We start from the raw sequence: 21,608 nt of genomic DNA, 5'->3' as shown, positions 1-21,608 counted from the left end.
CAAGGCTGGTTTAACATTCGCAAATCAATCAATGTAATACATCATATCAATAGAGTTAAGGATAAGAATCATATGATAATTTCTCTGGACGTGGAGAAGGTGTTTGACAAAATACAACATCCATTCATGTTGAAAGCACTAGAAAAAATAGGAATAAGAGGTACATTCCTCAAAACAGTGAAAGCCATATATGAAAAACCTACAGCGAGTATTATACTAAATGGTGAAAGACTGGAACCATTCACCTTAAAATCAGGAACTAGACAGGGATGCCCACTCTCTCCACTTCTCTTCAATATAGTGCTGGAACCCTTAGCCAGAGCAGTAAGGCAAGAAAAGGACATCAAATGGATCCACATAGGGAAAGAAGAAATTAAACTCTCCTTATTTGCAGACGACATGATTCTCTACTTGAATGACCCAACAAACTCCACTCCCAAACTTGTAGAATTAATAAACCACTTTAGCAAAGTGGCAGGATACAAAATCAATCTTCAGAAGTCAGTAGCCTTCTTGTACACCAACAATACACAAACTGAAGGCCAAAGCAAGGAAATGATCCCATTTGCAATAGCCCCCAAAAGAATAAAATACTTAGGAATATACTTAACCAAAGATGTAAAGGAATTATTCAATGAAAATTATAAAAGCCTAATGAAAGAAAGAGGACACTAGGAAATGGAAGGACATCCCATGCACATGGCTAGGGAGAATCAACAACATAGTGAAAATGGCTATACTGCCAAAATTGATATACAAATTCAATGCAATCCCTATCAACATCCCAAAGACATTCTTTACTGAAATAGAAGATATAATTCAAAGATTCATATGGAACAAGAAAAGACCTAGAATAGCCAAAACAATTCTAGGCAAAAAGAGCAATGCTGGTGGTATTACAATACCAGACTTCAAACTCTACTATAGAGCCATAATAACAAAAACTGCTTGGTACTGGCACAAAAACAGACCAGAAGACAAGTGGAAGAGAATAGAAGACCCAGAAATAGAACCACATACCTATAGGCAACTTGTATTTGACAAAGGAGCCAAAGATATACAATGGAACAAACACAGTCTATTCAATTATTGGTGCTGGCAAAACTGGGCAGCCACATGCAGAAAACTAAAAATTGACCCTAGCTTTTCGACATGCACAAGCATTAACTCAGAGTGGATCAAAGACCTCAACGTCAGACCGGAAACTGTGAAACTGCTACATGATAAAGTAGGAGAGACACTGGAACTCATAGGCACAGGCAACAGATTCCTGAACAGAATCCCAGGGTCACAACAGATTGGAGAGAGACTCAATAAATGGGACACCTAAAAATAAAAAGTTTCTGTACAGATAAAAACATAGTTGCAAAAGTAGAGAGACAGCCAACTATCTGGGAAAAGATATTCACCAACAATACATCTGACAAATGCTTAATATCTAGTATCTACAGGGAACTCAAGAAACTAATCCCCCGAAAACCCAATAAACCATTCACTAAATGGGCAAGGGAACTAAAGAGAGACCTATCAGAAGAAGAGATTAAAATGGCAGAAAAGCATATGAGAAAATGTTCATCATCTATGGTCATAAAGGAAATGCAAATAAAAACAACCCTAAGATACCACCTTACCCCAACAAGAATGGCCAAGATTTTGAACTCAGACAATGACAGTTGCTGGCGGGATTGTGGAGAAAAAGGAACCCTACTACACTGCTTGTGGGAATATAGACTAGTTCTGCCACTCTGGAAAGCAGTGAGGAGGTTCCTTAAAGAACTGAAAATAGACCTTCCCTATGACCCCGCCATACCACTTCTGGGCATCTATCCTGAACAGCATTATCCAGGATATTATAAAGACACCTGCTCAGCTATGTTCATCTCTGCACTATTCAGAATAGCCAGGTGATGAAAACAATCCAGATGCCCTACTGCAGATGAATGGATACAGAAAATGTGGTATATATACACAATGGAATTCTACATAGCCAACAGACAAGATAAAATAATGGCATTCGCAGGGAAGTGGATGAATCTAGAGCGACTCATATTGAGTGAGACAAGTCAAGACCTAAGGAACAAAAGGCACATGGTATCCTTAATATGCGGTTATTAAATCCAAAGAGTACAAGAGCGAGGACTCAATAACTGCATCCCCAAAGCAATGGACATGGTAATGGAAATACAAACATAACTATATAGACATAAAAACCTATGACTCTATAGACATAATATTTTATTTCATAAGTTGATATGTTTCTATGACATACAAACCGTTAGCCTAATTTTGATTAAGTTCTAAATACTAAGTCCCACAGATTGTAATTAGAGATTCCCCCCTTGAACAATTGTTTGTTAAACTTGTCATTTAAAATATGATGTAAACATAAGCCATATAATGAATGATTGTTATTCTTAAGGTAAAAAAAAGTATCAATGTCTGAGCTCAATTTCTTCATATTCTGATTGAATCTTTAATTATGCAGCTGAGGAATCAGTTTGAATTGATCTCTCAGTTATAATCACTACATTATATCTTGTGTCATATTCAATTCTTATATTTACCTCTTTTTGATAATTTGAATAAAAACTAGACTGAAAATCACCCTATTTATTAAGTTACTTAAAAGCAGTGTAAAGCAATGTCATGTGCTTCATATTCTGGTCATCTGGAAGCATCTAGTTGCATGTAAACAATTGTTCAGCTAAAATCAAAACGATTTATCTACCATTCGCAACCATTTTGCTAAGTTTATCAAGCCACATTGTTTAATAAGGAAATAAATTTTAACCTTCCTCAGTATGATTTTAGCTATTAAATGGCATATATTTGAAAATAAAAGCCCATCAAAAATCCAATGTCTAATTCATACTGGTAGCCAAGTTAAATCGAACTCTACAGGGTTTAACAACTCATTAAATTCTGGACTTGTATTTTGTGAGGAAGGTATATTGATTGAACATCAATTGTAGTTCTTTTCTAATGTAGATACTTGCAATATTTTACCTTCTTTAGATTTCTTATTTGGGAATTATGTAAAATCAATTAATTGTGAATCCCAGGAAATTATGTGCATGGACTTGTTTTGTTAGCTAGATCTCCCTTCTTACTATTTTTTTATTGTAAATCTCCTAGATTTGTACTCTGTACATGGATACGTTTTTCTAGTATAATACATTTATCTGCTTATAGTTTGTCTATACAAATAATTAATTTCTATAAATAAATACTGCTAAAGCTGTCAAATATATGCTGAAAGTAGGGAAATCATGAAGTTTTCTATTTATAAATTTGTCTAGACCATGAAACTTTCAAAAAATATGGTTATTCATATTGCTAGATTTCTAGGCCCAGGATACCCTTCCTTTGGTGATACTGTAGGACCTGTATCGTGTAAATACCTGCCCATTTAGAACTATACTTATCCTATATTGCAGGAACTATTCAAATGCAGTTATAATAAAATTATTTTAATTAAGTATACTTAAAATTAAAAGTTCTAGATCATACTAACCATTTTTCAATAGCAAAATTGTTAGTAGCTAAAATATTAGAGCATGTAAGTATGGAATATTCACATAACTGTAGAAAGTTCTATCAGACATGACGCAAGTCAGGCAAAACACACACACTACATTAAAAGGGAATTATATAGCCGGGAGTTTGGCCTAGTGGTAGAGTGCTTGCCTAGCATGCACGAAGACCCAGGCTCCATTCCTTGGTACCATATACATAGAAAAAGCCAGAAGTGGTGCTGTGGCTCAAGTGGTAAACTTCAAGCCTTCAGAAAGCCCAAGGACAGTGCTCAGGCCCTGAATTCAAGCCCCAGAACTGGCAAAAATAATGGAGTTTTTCATTAATACTAACAAGGCTGTGTTAATCTTAAAACTTCCTCAACTGAAAATAATGTGGGCTTTTTAAAAATTCTGTATTTGAAATGTGATAATTTTTAGTTGAACAATAACAACCTGAGCAGGAAAAACAGCAAAAACAAGAAATGTGATTGCAAACAATTTTCATGAAATTGTGTTATCTATTCAGTTCTCAACACATAGAGGAAAACAATAAAGTGAAAGATTTATATATCTTTTTGTGCTGGAATTGTTTTCATCATCTAAGAAGTTTACACAACAACATTCAGATTTTCCTTTTAGTTAATGGATACTTCATCTATGTTACCCATAAAAAGAAAATGTCTACTTTCAGTCTGAGAAATGAAAGTTTATTCTCAGAATTTAGAATTCAATGTGATTCTAGGTAAATATGCCTGTAAAATGTTAAAGGTCAATAAATGGTGTGATCTAAATCTTTTTATTTGGTTGGTCCTGGGGCTCGAACTCTGGTCCTGGGTTCTGTCCCTGACGGCTTCAGACTCAAGTTTTTGTTAATGGATGAAATTTGATCCATTTGTTCCATACATCATATAACCAATAGTCAAAATATTATCTCATCTTCATAATATTGGAAATGTCATTTAGGAATATTAAGATCTGATTTATAGGTTTTAGGGTTGGGTTATGAAATATGGTTATTATTTTTTGTTTTTAGTTTTTGTGTTTTTATGTTAGTTGAGAGGTAGATACTGGAGCTTGAACTGAAATAATCATATTTGCGAGACAAGTCACCTAAGACAAGAGCCATGCCTCCAGCCCTTTGTGGCTAGGAATTTGAAAAAACCTCTTTTCTCTATTTTGCATAACAATTTATCTCAAAGTCAGCTTAAAATAGTACCTTCATCGTGATCCTGTAGTTCTCTAATACTGGTAGTGCTCAAGACAAGAGTTATCATTTTATTTCCAGTGCTATATCAGCAGTTATTTGTTGAACTGTTTTCAGCTGGCTGTTCAAAATTAACAGAGCATTTCATCCTTTAAGTTGTTTCTCTATATGCTATTTGAATTCTGGGCTCCAAGAGAGAAAAAACAAATGCTGTCAGTTTTCTTAAAGTTAAATTTATAACCAGCCTATAATTTCTATAAATTGTCAATTCTGCCACACTGTATTTGTCAAAGTAAGTCAAAAGGCTGAACTATATACATAAGCATCAGAAATAGACCCTAATTTGGATGGGAAGCATAGCAATCTGTGGCAGAGTTAGAGGAAGGTTGACCACCTGGTACTAAATTTCAGTCAACGGAGTAAGAAGTTTTCATGTCCTATTGCAGACTGCTGTATTTCTATATAATAATTATACACTAATATACACTAATTATACATTTGCAGGGCCGGGAGTTGGGCCTAGTGTTAGAGTGCTTGCCTAGCATGAATGAAGACCTAGGTTCAATTCCTTGGTACCACATACATGGAAAAAAGCCAGAAGTGGTGCTGAGGCTCAAGGGGTAGAGCTCGAGCCTTGAGAAAGACCAAGGACAGTGCACAGGCCCTGAGCTCAAGGCCAGGACTGGCAAAAAAAAAATATATATATATATATATATATATACACTAATTATACATTTGCAAAGAAAAGTTAAAAGGATTTTGAAAGTTTGGGGCCATTTAGAAATGATACTGTTTTAAAAACATAAATGTTAGCCTGATTGAAGCATTATACAAAATACAAATATAATGAACCATTCAGAAATCTCATAAGTATGTATATTTCTATTTGTATTTAATCATTTAAATAAATTTTATTTAAACCAAAAAGTAAAGAGAATTTGTGGCTATTTTCTATATAAATAATAAAATATCAATAAATTAAATTTAACACAGTCAATCTATGGTAATTTAGTTACCAGAGATAGTTTTCAATTTAGCATGTTCATATATAGTTAGCTCTATAAAACTCTGGAAATCAGGATGTGTGATGTATAAATCTGAGAAATTATACCTCAGAGTTTATTGTTTTATTTATGTAATTTTCAATGTGTAATTGATGCCTACATTTTAAAATAGGTCATGAAATGTAACTATTTTTTCCACCTAATCATGTAGGTAGTATTGTTTCTTCAGTGGAGGAAATAACTGAATTCTTTTAAATTTCAGTTTACATAAAATTCTAATGGATCTCCAGAATCAAAAATTGAAAGAATTAAATGACTGGCTAACAAAAACTGAAGAAAGAACAAAGAAAATGGAGGAAGAACCCCTTGGACCTGATCTTGAAGACTTAAAAAGACAAGTACAACAACATAAGGTCAGTATATATTATTGATATATGACTTCTATCATGAAACAATCTGCCAATGTGTGCATGTATGGGGGGTGTGTATGTGTATTAGTAGATGTAGGTCATAGTTTATGGATAACAATACATTTATCCAATAATAGTCGAAAATAATTTTACCAATCAACATTGCCATATGTCACTGTGGTTTGAATATTCCTTTTACATCTAATTATGATAGCATTTACAGGTGTGAAGCTGGGCACCAGAGGCTCACGTGGATGAGATCTTAGGATTATGATTCAAGCAGGGAAGTCCATGAGACTTTTTTTTTGTAAGTCATGGGGCTTATATTCGGCCTGGGCCCTGTCCCTGAGCTCTTCAGCTCAAGGCTACCCCCTTTACCCTTGACCCAAACCCCACTTCCCGTTTTCTAGATGTTAAGCGGAGATAAGAGTCTCTGGTACTTTTGGGCCTGGGCTGGGTTTGAACCTTGATCCTCAGATCTAAGCTTCTTGTGTAGCTAGGATTACAGGCGGGAGCCACCGTGCCCAGAGCCAATGAGATTTTTATCTAAAATTAACTGACAAATATTGAGAAGTGGAGCTGCAGCTCAAGTAGTAGACTGCTAGCCCTGAGCAACAAAAGCTTTAAAAGAGGGTCCAAACCCAGAATTCAAGTCCCAGGACTGGCACACACAAAAACCTCACAGGTAGAACTATTAGGAGATTTTGCCATGAGGGTTCCTCAGGGCAAGCAATTAAGGCCTTTATAAATAGAAAGTGACCTTCTGGAGGATCTACAGTTTTTCCTCATCCATTCAAAAACACAACGAAGATCTTCAGTACATGATTCTTGATCTTGGATTTCCCAGACTCTAGAACTGTGAGATAATTATTTTATGTTCTTTATAACTTACATAATATAAGGTATCTCTGTAATGCAATATTGAACAGAGTAAGGCTTTTTTCCTCCAAATTAAGTCTAGGAAGTTTTTTTTGTTTTTTGAAAATATCAAACTTACTTTTGGAGACAACAATACAATGTGAGAGATTTACTAAAATTTTGGTTACCCGGGAGAAAGCTTCTTTTTAAATTACTTGCAATGCATATTAAAATATTACAATTTAGGATTTAACATATTATTTCACATACTTATTTTCCATACTTGAAACAGATCAAGCTTGTTGAAAAATGAGGATCTGTGCTATTCCATACCTATGAGATATAAATCTTTGAAATTTGGAATTCCAGTTTAACATTGTTGTTTAGATCTTTATGCTCCTTGTTGCCAGAAAATACCTTTTTGTTTCTGTTTCAGATTTCTACAAGACTATTTCTAAGAACTAGATGTACTTCATTCATTGTACAAAATGTTAACAGTACCTCTCAGTTTCACAATTTCCATAGAGCGTTGCCCAGTCCATGAGGCTATAAATACACAGAATGATGAATCCTGGTGATTGGCTTGAGATTTGAGTTACCATATTTACTAAATAAAATTACAAGAGACCTAGTAAAATTTGTGTTTCAGCTTAACAAGCAATGTTCTCAGTATGTTCCATGAAATTCATAAAACATGAATTCATGTTTTGGTGGACATTCTTTATTTGATCTGAAAATGTTAAGATGAGCATTCCTTGGATGTTTGGCTTTGAAGTGTTCACTGCTTTAACTTTCTAAATCTACATTATGCCTGAGTTCATTTTCTCTTATTATAACAATATATCAGATCTAGTTTCAGAGTTCTTCCATGCAGGAAAAAGATACCTTGCTTATTATAGTACAGACTTTATATATTCTTATTTAATGAGCTTCACATTTTACCAGTCATTGCCATTTCTGCCCTTAAGAGTCAATTGGTCATAGTAGTTTCAGATCAAGCATTTAAGGAAGAATAGTAATAACTATCCCCACTTACTGCACCATCAGGGAGATCAAATGAAATACTGTGGTATAATCCTTATATGATATTTTAACATAAGTTAGCATCCTCACAAAGACTTTTATTGAACATGTGATTAATAAGTTATACCCAGGATTCTCTAATTTTACCCCCTTCCTTGCATGGGGCATGCATTCACATAATGAATGCTTTGCATGCACTCTTCCTTTTGGCCTATCTTGGAAACAGAGAATGATTATATTTAACAATGACTTCATTCTTCCTGAGACTACAAGTTGGCCTCAAGAGTAAAGCAGCCAAATGGAGGGTAGATAGAAAATGGAGTTAGTACTGCCAGGGTTGCTCTTAACCAGTGGAGTAGGAGAGTTGATTCTATGAATTACATAGAATTCTTGTCTCTCTAAGTGTCAGTGTCTCATGCCTGTTATCCTACCTACTCAGTATATTGAGACTAGAACATCAATGTTCTTTGAAGCTAGTACAGGCAGAAAAATATGTGAGACTCCATCTCCATTTTACCAGCAAAATTCCTAACCAGAGGCATGTCCCAAATATCAGAGGCCTAGTTGTAAGAAAACAGAGCATAAACATGAAGCCCTAAGTTCAAGCTCTGGCATTATCATGCACAAAAATACAATACCTGGCCTGGATGAGGGGATTTCAACAAATATTTCTCACAGTTTCCCAGAGATTTCTCAGCCAAACTGGGCTTCAAATGTCCTCAGGTGTTGGGGGCCGAGTAACTTTCTGCTGAGACAAGGCAAGGCGCAAGAGGCAGGGCGCAAGACTTGATTACCATTGGTTACAAATGTGTTATTGTTTATCATTCTCTGCTGGGACCAAGAGTGAGGGTATATTAGCTGGAGGGACTGCCTCAGAAGGGGGTTTTATTGGAGAGAGAGATTTTCCTGTCTTGATGAAGCTGTGTGGTGTCTCTGTTTGTGCCCCAGGGAAGGAAGGCTGAGTGCAGGAGGACAGTGGGTCTCTCCTCTTGCAGCTTGGACTGGTTGGGGTGTATTTTTCCCCATCCCTCCTAATAGTGGAGAGGGACTGGGGACGAAGGACCCTGACATACTGGCGCCCAACGTAGGGCACGAAAGTGTCATGAAAGGATCACAAAAGAAGCATGAAATGGGTCACGAAAGGGGCACGACTGGGAGTTGAGACAAGTGAGAAATACATGGAGGAAAAACTGAAAACCAGAGAAACCTGAAAGGCAAAAAGAAAAAGGAGGTTCTGAAAGGCCAGGGAAACCTGAAGGGAAAATGCAGGCTGAAATTGCTCACAGGGAAAAAGAAAAAGACAGGAAGACAAGGAGAAAGAGAGGGACAAAGAGAAAGACAAAGAAAAAGAAAAAGAAAGGTGGTAAACAAGAGAAAGGGAAGCAACTACCTACAAAAGTCAAAGAAATAAAAACACCACAAAGGCTGAAAAAAGAGAAACCTGAAAGGAATGACAAAGAAAAACCCATAAAAAGGCAAAAGAAATTGAGGAAAAGAAAACCCAAAAACTCCTTCCAAAGCTAAGGAGGAAAAGGGCAAAGAAGCTGCAGCTGTGTCAAAGCGAAGAGGCAAACAGCAGAAGCATCTAGGTGTTTTAACAGTAAAAGATTTTAATAATCATTCCCAGATCACCTCCAAATCGCAGGTCACTTTGGCACGGTAGGGAGTCATTGAGGAACCTCGCCAGAGTCTTCAGCTAGAGATGTATAAGGACGAGGCAAAAAGGGGTTCGGAAAAAGAACTGGAATGGGTTCAGACCAGAACGACCAACACTTTGCATGACTATGAATGTGTGTGTGAAAGGGAATTTAGAATAGAACCGTTATGGTTTCAGACTGGAATGACTGATATTTTGCGCGAGTGTGAATGTGTGCGTGAAAGGGATTTTAGAATAGAACCAGAAGGGGTTCATACCGGAACAAATTTTGTGAGAGTAGCATGCTAAAAAGTTCATACTTAAAAAACAAGGCAATTGGGTAAATCTAAGTCTATACTATGAGCAACTTATATGGGCATAAACAGTTTAAGAACAGGTGAAAAGAAGCGCGGAGAGCTTGGAAAAATACTTGAGAAAGAGAAAGAATTAAGTGGTAGTGATTTAGAAAGCCTGTACTCAGGTGCAGAATTGCAAAATAGGGAGCCACCGCCCATAGTTGAAAACAGGCTAAAGCTTTTTAGGGTCCCTGGCAAAATATAGAGACAATGCCCATGAGTCAGCTTGAAGAAGTTACAGAAAATGGATTTTCGCCCATAACCCCCTTAAAATGAAGGGACCAGAGTCATTTTTGGAAGGTGAGATAGGATAAATTAGAGACATGGGAGACAGTTTTAAACAAAAACGGGGGGGATTGGAAGACTATTCTAATTCTTCCATTGCCCTGCTATTCCCTATGGCTTGTGTGACAGTCTTCGTATTTCCTATTGGTTTCAGTCTCTAATTATTAATGTTGTTCTCTTAGTTAATGTTGGAATGTTTCCTTGTTTTCTCTGGCTGTTGTTGTCAGAGCCCCTCAGTATATACCAGTGCCTGTACAGGTGGAGGAGAATGCTTTCCCGCTCATCAGTAAAAAAGACTGCTATTTTTCTGGCCATGGTGGTGGCCATTGCCACATCTGTAGCTGCTGTTACTACTAGAACTATGTGCATAAATGACACATGTTAATATTCTAACTTTGGGTGATTGGTTAAGACTATTTTGGGACTTGATTAATGATGGGCAGTAGTGATCAGTTTGGATTTATTTTTATGCGCTATAATTGCAATATGTCTATATTGCTTGCCTACAAAGTCAATGCAGAAAGTGAACGCTAATGCGACAGGCATCTGATCCCATGGAAATAGGTGCATCCCCTCAGGTCTGGTTTGTTTAAATGGATGGCTGGTAGTCCCAGCTGTTAGCCTATCAACCTAAGACAGGAGCCAAGTAAAAAGGACTTGGTGATCCCATGATGGGTAAGAAGACTAGCGAGCTTGGAGACACCTAAGACAAGCACAGTCGATCTGATATGATGGTAGCCCTATATATCTTAGGTTTTTTTTGCTAAAATAAAAATGGGGGAGATTCTGGGGGCTGAGCAATGCCATGTCTAATAACTTTCTGCTAAGACAAGGCAAGGCGCAAGAGGCAGGGAGCAAGACTTGATTACCATTGGTTACAAATGTCTTAATGTTTATCACTCTCTGCTAGGACCTAGAGTGAGGGTATATTAGTTGGAGGGACCTCATCAGGAGGGGTTTTATTGGAGAGAGAGATTTTCCTGCCTTGATGAAACTGCCTAGCGTCTCTCTTCGTGCTCCGGGAAAGGAAGGCTGAGTACGGGCAGACAGTGAGCCCTTTTCCTCTCACGGCTTGGACTGGTTGAGGTGTATTTTTCCCCATCCCTCCTACTAGTCGAGAGGGACCAGGGACGAAGGACCCCGACACTCAGGTTAATGTGTTATCAAAGTTTGATAATTTTGAAAAAATATCATGAGATCTCCAGGCAAAGAAATTGCTTCCTCCTATATCTTTCACAGATCTTTTTCCAGAGGAAGCTAGAATACACAATCTTCTTGCTTTGGCAAACAGAGTTCTACTCATAGCACTCAGTAAAATGTGCAGTTTCTTAGAAACCACTATTCAGGATTTCTATAACTTCTCTTGAGAATTAAGTGTGTTCATTCACTTGGTTTCTGACACCCCTTCCATTCTGGGTTTTATTATATTCAATCATGTGAGAATACGAAATACTTCAAGGAAGTGCAAAACAAGTAATGCACCACTGAGCATCAGAGGTCAGGATATTTGTGCAGGTTGCTTCAAGTATAGAGAATTAGAGAGGAAGAAGGACTCCAAAAGAAATGGAAGTGGAATGGTAGGATAGCTATACACATGGGTAACTATGAGAAAAGGATTTAGCTTGGCACTGTGAACATTATAATGGCAGGCCATCCAGAATCTTATTATTCTACCAATTACCTGAAATATTTTACACTTTCATCTGTAAGATATAAAGTGAATGGAATGGAAAATATTGGGTTAATATTGTCATAAAATTTGAGTATATTGTTCATTATAGGCAAATATGCCACTTCTGATGAGTATGAAATTGCTTGAAGAAAAAAATTGAAGCAAAAGATCAAACGATTTTATGCGTGTTGATTATGTAGCATTTCACATTCAATACTTATTCAAGTGGAGCGCATAAGATCAGAAAAAAAATTGTTGAACTCTCAGAGACCAACCCTTACTTTTAACTTTTTTTTTTTTTGCCAGTCCTGGGCTTGAGCACAGGGCCTGAGCACTGTCCTTGGACTTTCTCAAGGCTAGAGCTCTACCACTTGAGCCTCAGCACCACTTCCGACTTTTTTTTTCTATGTATGTGGTACCGAGGAATCGAACCCGGGTCTTCATGCATGCTAGGCAAGCACTTTAACCACTAGGCCAAACTCCCGGCCCCCTTACTTTTAACTTTTAAGTAAGCTTTGGAATGGGTTAGTATGTACACAATTCTGAGAAGGAAAAACATAGGATTAATACAATCCTTAATAATTGATAGTACTTTTTCTTTTTGTCAGTCATGGTACTTGAACTCTGAGTCTGGGCATTGTCCCTGAACTCTTCACCTCAAGGCTACTGCCCTACTCCTTGAGCAACAACACCATTTCCAATTTTCTGGTGATTAATTAGAGATAAAAGTCTCACACGCTTTGTAGTGTCTAGGCTGACTTTGAACCATGATCCTTAGATGTCAAATTCCTGAGTAGCTAGTAATTACAAGTGTGAGCTACTGTGCCTGGCTTTGGTAATACTCTAGTTATTTTGAGATAATTTTGTTGAGAAGAAATTTAATTTAGCAAAATCAAACAATTTAAAAAGTAGTTGTTAATTACATTGGTACAATAATTACACCCTGTATAGATATATGAAATAATCAAAGTTAAACATAAATATATAATTATCAACTAATATATGGAATTTGTTTAAATATGTTAATGTTTTAAAATACACAATTATGAGAAAATCCATGTTTAATAAAATGAGAGATGATAAATATTTTTAGATTAATGATATCAAACTAAAGCATAACAGTAACAGGTTAGTTTGAGGACATTTTTTATTTTATTTTTATTGTGATGGTAATATATAGACGGGTTACAGTTGCATTTGCCAGATAGTAGGTGCATTAGTTCTCACATATTGATACCTCTTTACAGGTTTTTGGACCCATTTCCCTCCCCACACCACATCCTAATCATTTTGTTTTCCCCTTTCCCTTTCTTATTTCAAATAAATCTATATACAATATACCAGGTAACAAAGTCAGATACAGTAACAATATTAACCAAAGGGCAATAAAAGAGAAGAGAAATAACCTAGTATATTAAGAACATTAATTGCACAAGATAAAGCGTTTTTACCATAACCTAGAGATCTTGTCATTTAGTCTCATCCTATATAACCTCATGTAACTAGCTTTTGCGCTGATTGTAGGTTAATGACATCTAAAGCATAACTTAGTAACTGTTTACTTTGATCACATTTTCCTTAAATATGTAAATCAAGAGAAACAGGAATATTATTTCTCAGAACAAAGTATATTTTGTATGATCCAAAAAAGTAATTTTCTCCTTTTATGTATGTATACCTTCTATCAAGAAGATTTATGTCATTTAGCTTTGGTCTGATAAACCCCAAATCTTTGAGTTACCCACATTTTATTTCATCTTATTTCATTTCACCTTATTTCACAGGTGTGGATTATACCTGTGGCCTGTTGAAAGCTCAGCAATACACTACAGCTGAGTTATGACCCTCTAGTTCTTCAAATTCCCCTTTTCCCCTTAAAGATAATTACAGATAGCAAATTAAAGAAAATCTATAGGTTTTGTTAGGGATTGATTAAAATTCTGGTCAAACTAGAGAATACATGATTCCCATTCTTAATTGAAGAACGAGCTGAAAAATATTTGAAAATTTTGTAAGTACAACAGAAACATTACAGTTATGCTCCTGTAAATGGTTACAGAGGCTTTGCTGTCTTTTTGACATTTTATTTTGAAGTTAGAAATTCAACTGTGCTATGCTAAATAAGTCCCACTTAGTGAATCTTCCATTAGGTAAGATAAGGCAAATGATTAATTCCAGACCAAATTGTTAACTCTAACTAAAAATTTGAACGGGCTGACAACCTTTCGGGGAAACATAGCTAGCATTGATAAGAGAATTTAGAGGTTTTCTTTCTATGAGCATCTCAAGAGTGATTCTGTAGAGTGAACAAATTGACCATCTCGTATTCGGTGGGAAAACATGTCAGAAGTATTTCTTGATGGTCATTTCTTGCTTGTGATATAGAGTGCTGCTGGTAATGATAAGAACTTTGTCTTAATCAATAGCAATATTATCAAAGAATGAAAGCTTGATATGACCTTCATTGATAGAAAAGAAGTACAGCATTTTTGGAGGGAATTTTGAACAAAATTAAAATATTTGTGAAATCTTAGGAACTTTTTTCTGATGTCAGTGAATATTCTGTTAAATGATGAATTAGCAAAAATCAAATAAGCTCAATCACCTATCCTTTCTTTGAAGCATAGTTAATCTTAAACATTTGAGCTGCCAAGTTTGTAAAATATCCTTATGTGGTGACCTTTAAAATGACCTAGATGTTCATGTAACACAAAGTTTTATGTGTAATTCTGACAAAAGATCTGACATTTCATTTTATTGCATTGCATTTTGTTCCACATCACTGAGAAAATACCCATTTAAGAACATGTGCGTTGTAAAAATTACAGTGACTGATTATATACAAAATCATCCTGAACATGCTCACATTCTAGTAAACCAAATAAAGACAAAGTAGTCATTGCACAGAGTAGAATAGGGTAAATAGCATGAGTTCAAAATGAGTGAAATGTTGCACAGGAAATGAAATAAGCAAATCAGATCTATGTCATTTGATTAGGTCATGAGCTAAATTTATACTACAATAATACTGTGTTTAATGCTAGAAGATTAAACCCGGCTTGTAGAAAATATTAGACATAACACAGATATGTGCAGATATTTGGGTAACTGAGGATGATCTCTGTTCTGAAATTAAACTAAAGAGAGCATCCATTTAAGGAAATTTAACTTTTAAGATGATATGTCTTGTAGGATAAATGAAAGCACAAAGTGGCAGGAGGCTAGAAGACATGTTAGGATTGTAATTCATTACTATATTCAGCCAGATAAAGCCTGTGTCACTGAAAATTGTGAACAGGTGTAGGAAGCACTTCGAAGATCAACAGCGGAGCCAGGAGGTCTAGCTTAAGAGAATAGGCAAAGAGCTTGAAATAATAGGTTGAGTCTGAGCAATTGGAATCCCAGAGTTGGAATTAAGAAAAAGGCAATATAAAAGAGAAATTCAATAGTTAGGAGGAGCATGAGTGATTCAGATAAGCTCAACAATGCCTTAGAATTAAATAATGCCTTTGTTTGTAGCAAGCTGTCTCCCAACTTCAATGTTATTAAAATTATATGTTCTTACTGCTGTGAAGTTCTACTTTATTTCATATCTTTTGCTCCCATAAGTGCTTAGTGAAAGTTTCATAGTTAAGAAGGCAATCATAAAAATAAATTTTTGGGGAAAATACCATACTAAAATCAGACAGTCAGACCTAATGTGTGTTTCTACAATACCTACCAGAGAAGTTAACAAGAATGGCTCCATATGTGATTTTTAGAATAGGTGCTTGTTTTTTTTTTTTTTTTTTTTTGTCTGTCCTAGGGCTTGAACTAAGGGCTTGAGTGCTCTCCCTGAGCTTTTGTGTTGAAAGATAGTGTTTTCCCACTTTGAGCAACAGCCTTACTTCTCATTTAGAAGTTGATAATTGGAGATCAGTGCCTCAGGGACTTTTCTTCTGGGCTGGCTTCCAAACACGCTTCTCAGATATCAGCCTCTTGAGCAGCTACCATTTGCAGACAGCCACCAGCTCCCCACTACTATTTCCTTTTATTATTACTACCTTTCTGACAGAAACCTGAAAACTTAACAATTTAATAAATAATAATGGTGTGCAGGGTTAAGGGGACAATTCATAAAGCTAGTAAAGGGCTCACATGAAGCAGTTCTGTCTTATGAACTTTGATTTTTCCTCTCCTTCCATCTTGTTTTAATCTCTTACACTTGTTCATTAAACATGTCATTTGAAATATGATGTAAAAATCAATGTTAATAAATTCTTTAATGAAATATTTAATAGTTGTAAACTAATGACTATGAATTAAATAGATTTGTGTGGTAATAGTCTTTTGATATAAGTAAACAGAACATTACAATCTGCATAAGTAGTATGAATGTGGTATTCAGTTATATTTAATATAGTTGAGAAGATATTCATTAGTAGTCTCTTAACAAGAACTAGATTTCAAGGATGATTTTACACCTCATATAATGTCTTTGATCAATGAAATCATCATAATAAAACCCATAAATATTTCTTTTATTTTTTATTTTAATAGAGCAAGTATTTTGATCTTACAAATTACTGTTAGAGTTTACGGTGTATTGACCGGATAACATTGCTCAGAACATGAAAGTTTTGGTTACAGCCAAATTAATACCTGTCCAAAGCCCTGTCATTTTAGAAACCTTAATTTTATTTTTATGTTTAATTGTTTTAATAATACTTCTATTAAACTTTTCTAGCTTCTCAGTTGCTTTCCATAGTGAAAGATAATCCTATGTTAGGAAGTTGAATTGTTTGAGGAGTTGCACTCCATTATATACATTTATAGAGCCAAAACTTTGCTGTAATTTTGGCCTTTTTCTAAATTTCAAAAGCTGCATTACCTTTCTATGCTTATGGTATCTTGATCAGAATTCATTAGATAAGGGTGAATTTGAAAAATAATACAGGTATTTTTATAGTTTGATTTAGTATCTTTCATCTGAATAACATCATTCTATGAAACAAAGTGAATGATAATATTATGGAGTTGATACTGTGTGCCATGCAAAATGCTAATCAATTATACATTATTCAGTCATCATAATTACCTCAATAGCTACTCATTCCAATTATGCAAATTAGGAAGCTGAAACTTGAAGTTGTTGAAACTTTTTCAAGATTACATGACTGGCTAGTGATGTATTCAGGAATCCCAGAAAATGTGACTTCAAATCATATATTTTTGACATATGCCCATCACAGAAACATTTTCATATAATGTCATTTTCCACATACATTATGAAATATATGTGGATGCCTTAATTTATCTACTCTAATTTTGAAATATCTTTTCTTGATCCCCTATACTGCCATTGGGGAAGAATTTATTGCTTTTACACTTTTCCTAATCTCTGCATCAAAGTTATTTTTTAGAATCTCCCCTCACATACATATTTACTTAGTTGTTGACAGAAACAAATATTCTCCCTTATAACACAATAGTAAAAAAATAAGCTTTGATATAAAAGCTAATGAAACTATTCAATCCAATCACATTTATGCATATAGATGTCAAAATAGAAGCTAGAAGAATATATTAGGGCAACTTACTTTAAAATACTAAACAAATTTACAACAATCTATATACCATGAATAGATCCACATGAGGAAATAGGAACTACTATAACCAGCCAGGCTTAGCAACATGAACAGGTCATTAAAAACTAAAATTGAAATCACATCTAGATCATTTCATTCAAGGAAGGAGAAGATACATATCCTAGTTCACTGCATAAGCTATAAGAGTAAAGGAAATAGACTGCATTCATCTTCATTATTTTCTAAGAAAGTCTAAAACTTTGGATTCAAAACACACAAACACTGATATGTACATGCAAATTATTGGCTAACCAATATCTAATTCTTTTTTTTAATTTTTATTTTTTGTGATTAATAGAAGGGTTACATTATATTCACCAGATAGGAGCATAACTTCACAAACATTGATACCCTTTCTTATGACATGGTCCCATTTCTCTCCCACCCTCCCCCCCCACTTACCTTGATTTCCCCCCTTCCCTATCCAATTTCAAGTAACCAACTAAGCACATATAAAATATACCAGATAATAAGGTGAAATATTGTAGCAATATGAGATAACCAAGGGATGGCAAAAGAGATGAGAGATAACATAGTACATTAAGGACAATAGTCAATCATTATATGGCTTCTGTTTCCTTCTCCTGGAAGTCCTTACATTTAGTGTCATTTAGACCAATAGCTAATTCTTCGGAAGATTTTTTTGTTATTGATCCTGAGAAAGTTTTGGAAGAATTCCATTCTTAGATATTCTCTCTCCTTTGAAAATCCTCTGCTGTTTTTTTGGTGTGTGTGTGGGGGGTGTGGGTGTGTGGCTTTGTGTTTGTGCTTGAGGTTTCTTGTTGTTCTTTTTAGTGTTGGTGCTGATGCTTGAAATGAGGGCTTGGACACTGTCTTCCAGCATTTTTTTTAGTAGGGCTAACACTGTAGCAATTGAGCCATCATTCTAATTTCAGTATTTTAGTGGGTGTAGATGAGTCTTACAGACTTTCCTTTTGAGGCTGGCTTCAAACTGTGATACTTTGATCTCAGCCTCTGAGTACAGATTACAGAAATGAACCAGCAGCTCTCACTCCTCAACTGTTGGTTTTGATTTGTTTTGTCTTAATGCCATTTATGAGAGTTGAACTCAGGTCATGGGCATTGTTTCTAAGCTTTCTCCGTCTGAGCTAGTTCACTACCACATAAACTCTAGGTTCATTTCTGGCTTTTTGATTGTTAATTGGAGATAACAGTCTCAATAATTTTCTTGTCTGCACAAGCTTTGAACCCCAATTTTCAGATCCCAGGCTCCTGAGTAGGTAGAATTACAGATGTTAGCCATAGGCACTAGCTCTCTGCTGGTTTCATAAGATCATTTGCAATTTAATAAATGACAGAAGTCTTATGCCCACTCTTTTTTCCTTTTATGGCATTTAGTTAAAATACGGCAGACTAAACTATAATCATTTTTCTTGTTATATTAATTTTAAAATATTTTGAGAGATAATCATCTTAAAATCCATGTAGCACACACAGATGTGTTCTTGCTAGATGTACATTTACATGTGAGCATATGACCTGCAAGTGTTTGCAGTTTCCCATTTGTTAATCATTAAAATAGCATGATGATTAAAGTGCAGTATATATTAAAGACAGCACTGTCTTATTGATCCACATAATTGAATCTATGGTAAAAAATATATTTTCCATTCCCAGTGTATGAAGGAGACCCAATCTTGTCTGTTTTCTCTATTTCTGTTCTATTAATTGCATCAGTTTGCCTCAAAACTGAGTGCCTAAATTTTTGTAGTCTAATACATTTGTATAGCTTCATTTTCTCGGTATTATTACACATGCATGCTATGAAAGAGTAAAATAACATCAGTTGGGTAAACATTGAAGTGGTTTTCTTTTCTCCAGGAATTATTATAAGCCACTTTCTGATACTCAATTTGGCCTAAGTGAGAACAAGGAAAAGTTAATATTGTTGATGACATTTGAAGGAAGTAGCAGGAAAGCCATATTAAAATTGTAAAATTATGATCATGTACTAAGGGAGTAACAAATTTGGTCAGATCCTTTAGAAATTATGTAGGAGAAAGACAATTATTCACAGAGATGTAACAAACTCAAGTTTGTCAAATCTAAGCATTTTTAAAGTTAAATTTCACTGTTGCCCTTTTCTCTTGTCATAAGGAGAAAAGGATTGTTACTTGATTTTAGAGAACAAACAACTCTGACATTTGTATATAATAATAATATAGAAATTTAATTAGATGCGTGATAGAATTTTTATCCTGGTGATACAAAAGCATTACTTTAATAAAAATAAGGGCAATGATTGTATTATAAGAGTGAAAGTGTATCCGTATGTATAGATAATTTATATGATTTCAAAATGGAAATTATTCAATGATTACATGTTATAGAATTTTGAATTGAAATGTTATGTTCAGATGATCAAAACTGATGGAATTCTCTAAGGAATTGTCTATATTTAGAAATAATTTAGCTTTTGTTTTGTGTTTAAATAGCAAATCAACTGTTAATCTCCAAATCACCATTGTTTAAATGGAGCTATAGGAAATTCTGATCTGAAATAAGTCAATATTTAACCAAAATTTTTCATTTAAAATTACAATAATAAGGACCCAGAAACACAACTAATCAGAGAAAGTGTGGATAAGTGGGACTGCATTAAAATGCAGAGCTTCTGTATAGCAAAGAACATAGCTACCAAACTAAATAGAAAGCCTACAGAGTGGGAGAAGATCTTCATAAACCATAAAACAGACAAAGGCATCATATCTAAAGTATATCAACAGTGCAAAAAATTGAATCATTCCAAAACTAATCTCCAAAGAAACAACCATGCCATTAAAATATGGGCCAAAGACTTAAAGAGAATCTTCTCTGAAGAGGAAATAAGAATGGCCTAAAGTCACATGAAGAAATGCTCGACATCTCTGGTCATAAAAGAAATGAAAATAAAAACAATTATGAGATTCCACCTCACTCCAGTTAGAATGGCCATGATCAAGAAATCTAATAAGAACAGATGCTGGAGGGGATGTGGCCAGGAGGGATCACTACTTCACTGTTGGTGAGAGTGTGAACTTGTTCAACCACTATGGAAAGCAGTATGGCGGTTCCTCAAAAGACTAAACATAGAGCTCCCCTGTGACACAGCAATTCCACTACTTGGCATTTACCCAATCATCCATAAAGAAGGACATACTAAATCCACTAGCACAATGATGTTCATTGCAGCGCTATTTGCCATAGCAAGGATATGGAACCAACCCAGATGCACTTCAGTTAATGAGTGGATAAATGAGATATGGTATTTATACACAATGGAATTCTATGCTGCTGTCAGAGTGACATCACCTCATTTTAATGAACTGGACAGACAGAAAAAATCATAGGAACATAGCCCCAATAGTCTCCCTCATTTGTCATAATCAGTAGAAACCTTGGGCTCTCCTAGCAGAGACTTTAATAGAACAAAACCTAGATATATAAGTGCCGGGGCCAGTTCGCAGATTGGGATTCCTGAAATAGGGGGCAGGGACTAGGAAAAAATAAGAGAGACAAACAGATGGGGTTCAGGAAGGCTACAGCCCAAATCAAGAGCCACAGCTGAAGAAGCCTGTAGCCCAAGAGTGTAGCCCAGTTTATTTCAAGTTCTGACCTTAAATACACTTCTTTAAACTAGGGAACTGCCAAGGGCTACATTCCTACAAAGGGTATCAAGTCTCAAATAGGTTGAATGAGAAGTGATCAAGTCCCAAACAGGTTAAATGAGAAGCTATTGACACAGCCCAAAATCATGATAAGAGCTTACTTCCTTGTGTACTCAATTGTGCAGGTCTAAGGTCACTGACCCCAAAGTCAGTCCCCAACATATAAGGCCATATTGGATGATGCTAAATGCAAGGACCTCCAGGATATTGAAACAAAAGCCATATAATGAGTAATTGTTGTCCTTAATGTACTATGTTATCTCTCATCTCTTTTGCTATCCCTTGGTTATCTCATATTGTAATAGTATTTCACCTTGTTATCTGATATATTTTATATATGCATATTTGGT

General features: G+C 35.3%; 1 protein-coding gene across 1 annotated transcript in view; it reads left to right on the top strand.

The window, feature by feature from the left end:
• The window catches only part of Dmd (dystrophin), a 1,999,854-nt gene that overhangs the window by 518,776 nt on the left and 1,459,470 nt on the right, over positions 1–21,608 (top strand). Inside the window, exon 12 of the mRNA XM_090326714.1 lies at positions 5,986–6,136. Coding sequence (XP_090182840.1) covers positions 5,986–6,136 — 151 coding nt within the window. The remainder of the gene's footprint in view (positions 1–5,985; positions 6,137–21,608) is intronic.

The sequence above is a fragment of the Megascapheus bottae genome, chromosome X, assembly GCF_031878675.1.
Source record: "Megascapheus bottae isolate mThoBot1 chromosome X, mThoBot2.hap1, whole genome shotgun sequence".
NCBI classification, from domain to species: Eukaryota; Metazoa; Chordata; class Mammalia; order Rodentia; family Geomyidae; genus Megascapheus; species Megascapheus bottae.
The sequence above is the reverse complement of the archived record's forward strand: the minus strand, read 5'-3'. Positions and strand labels throughout refer to the sequence as shown.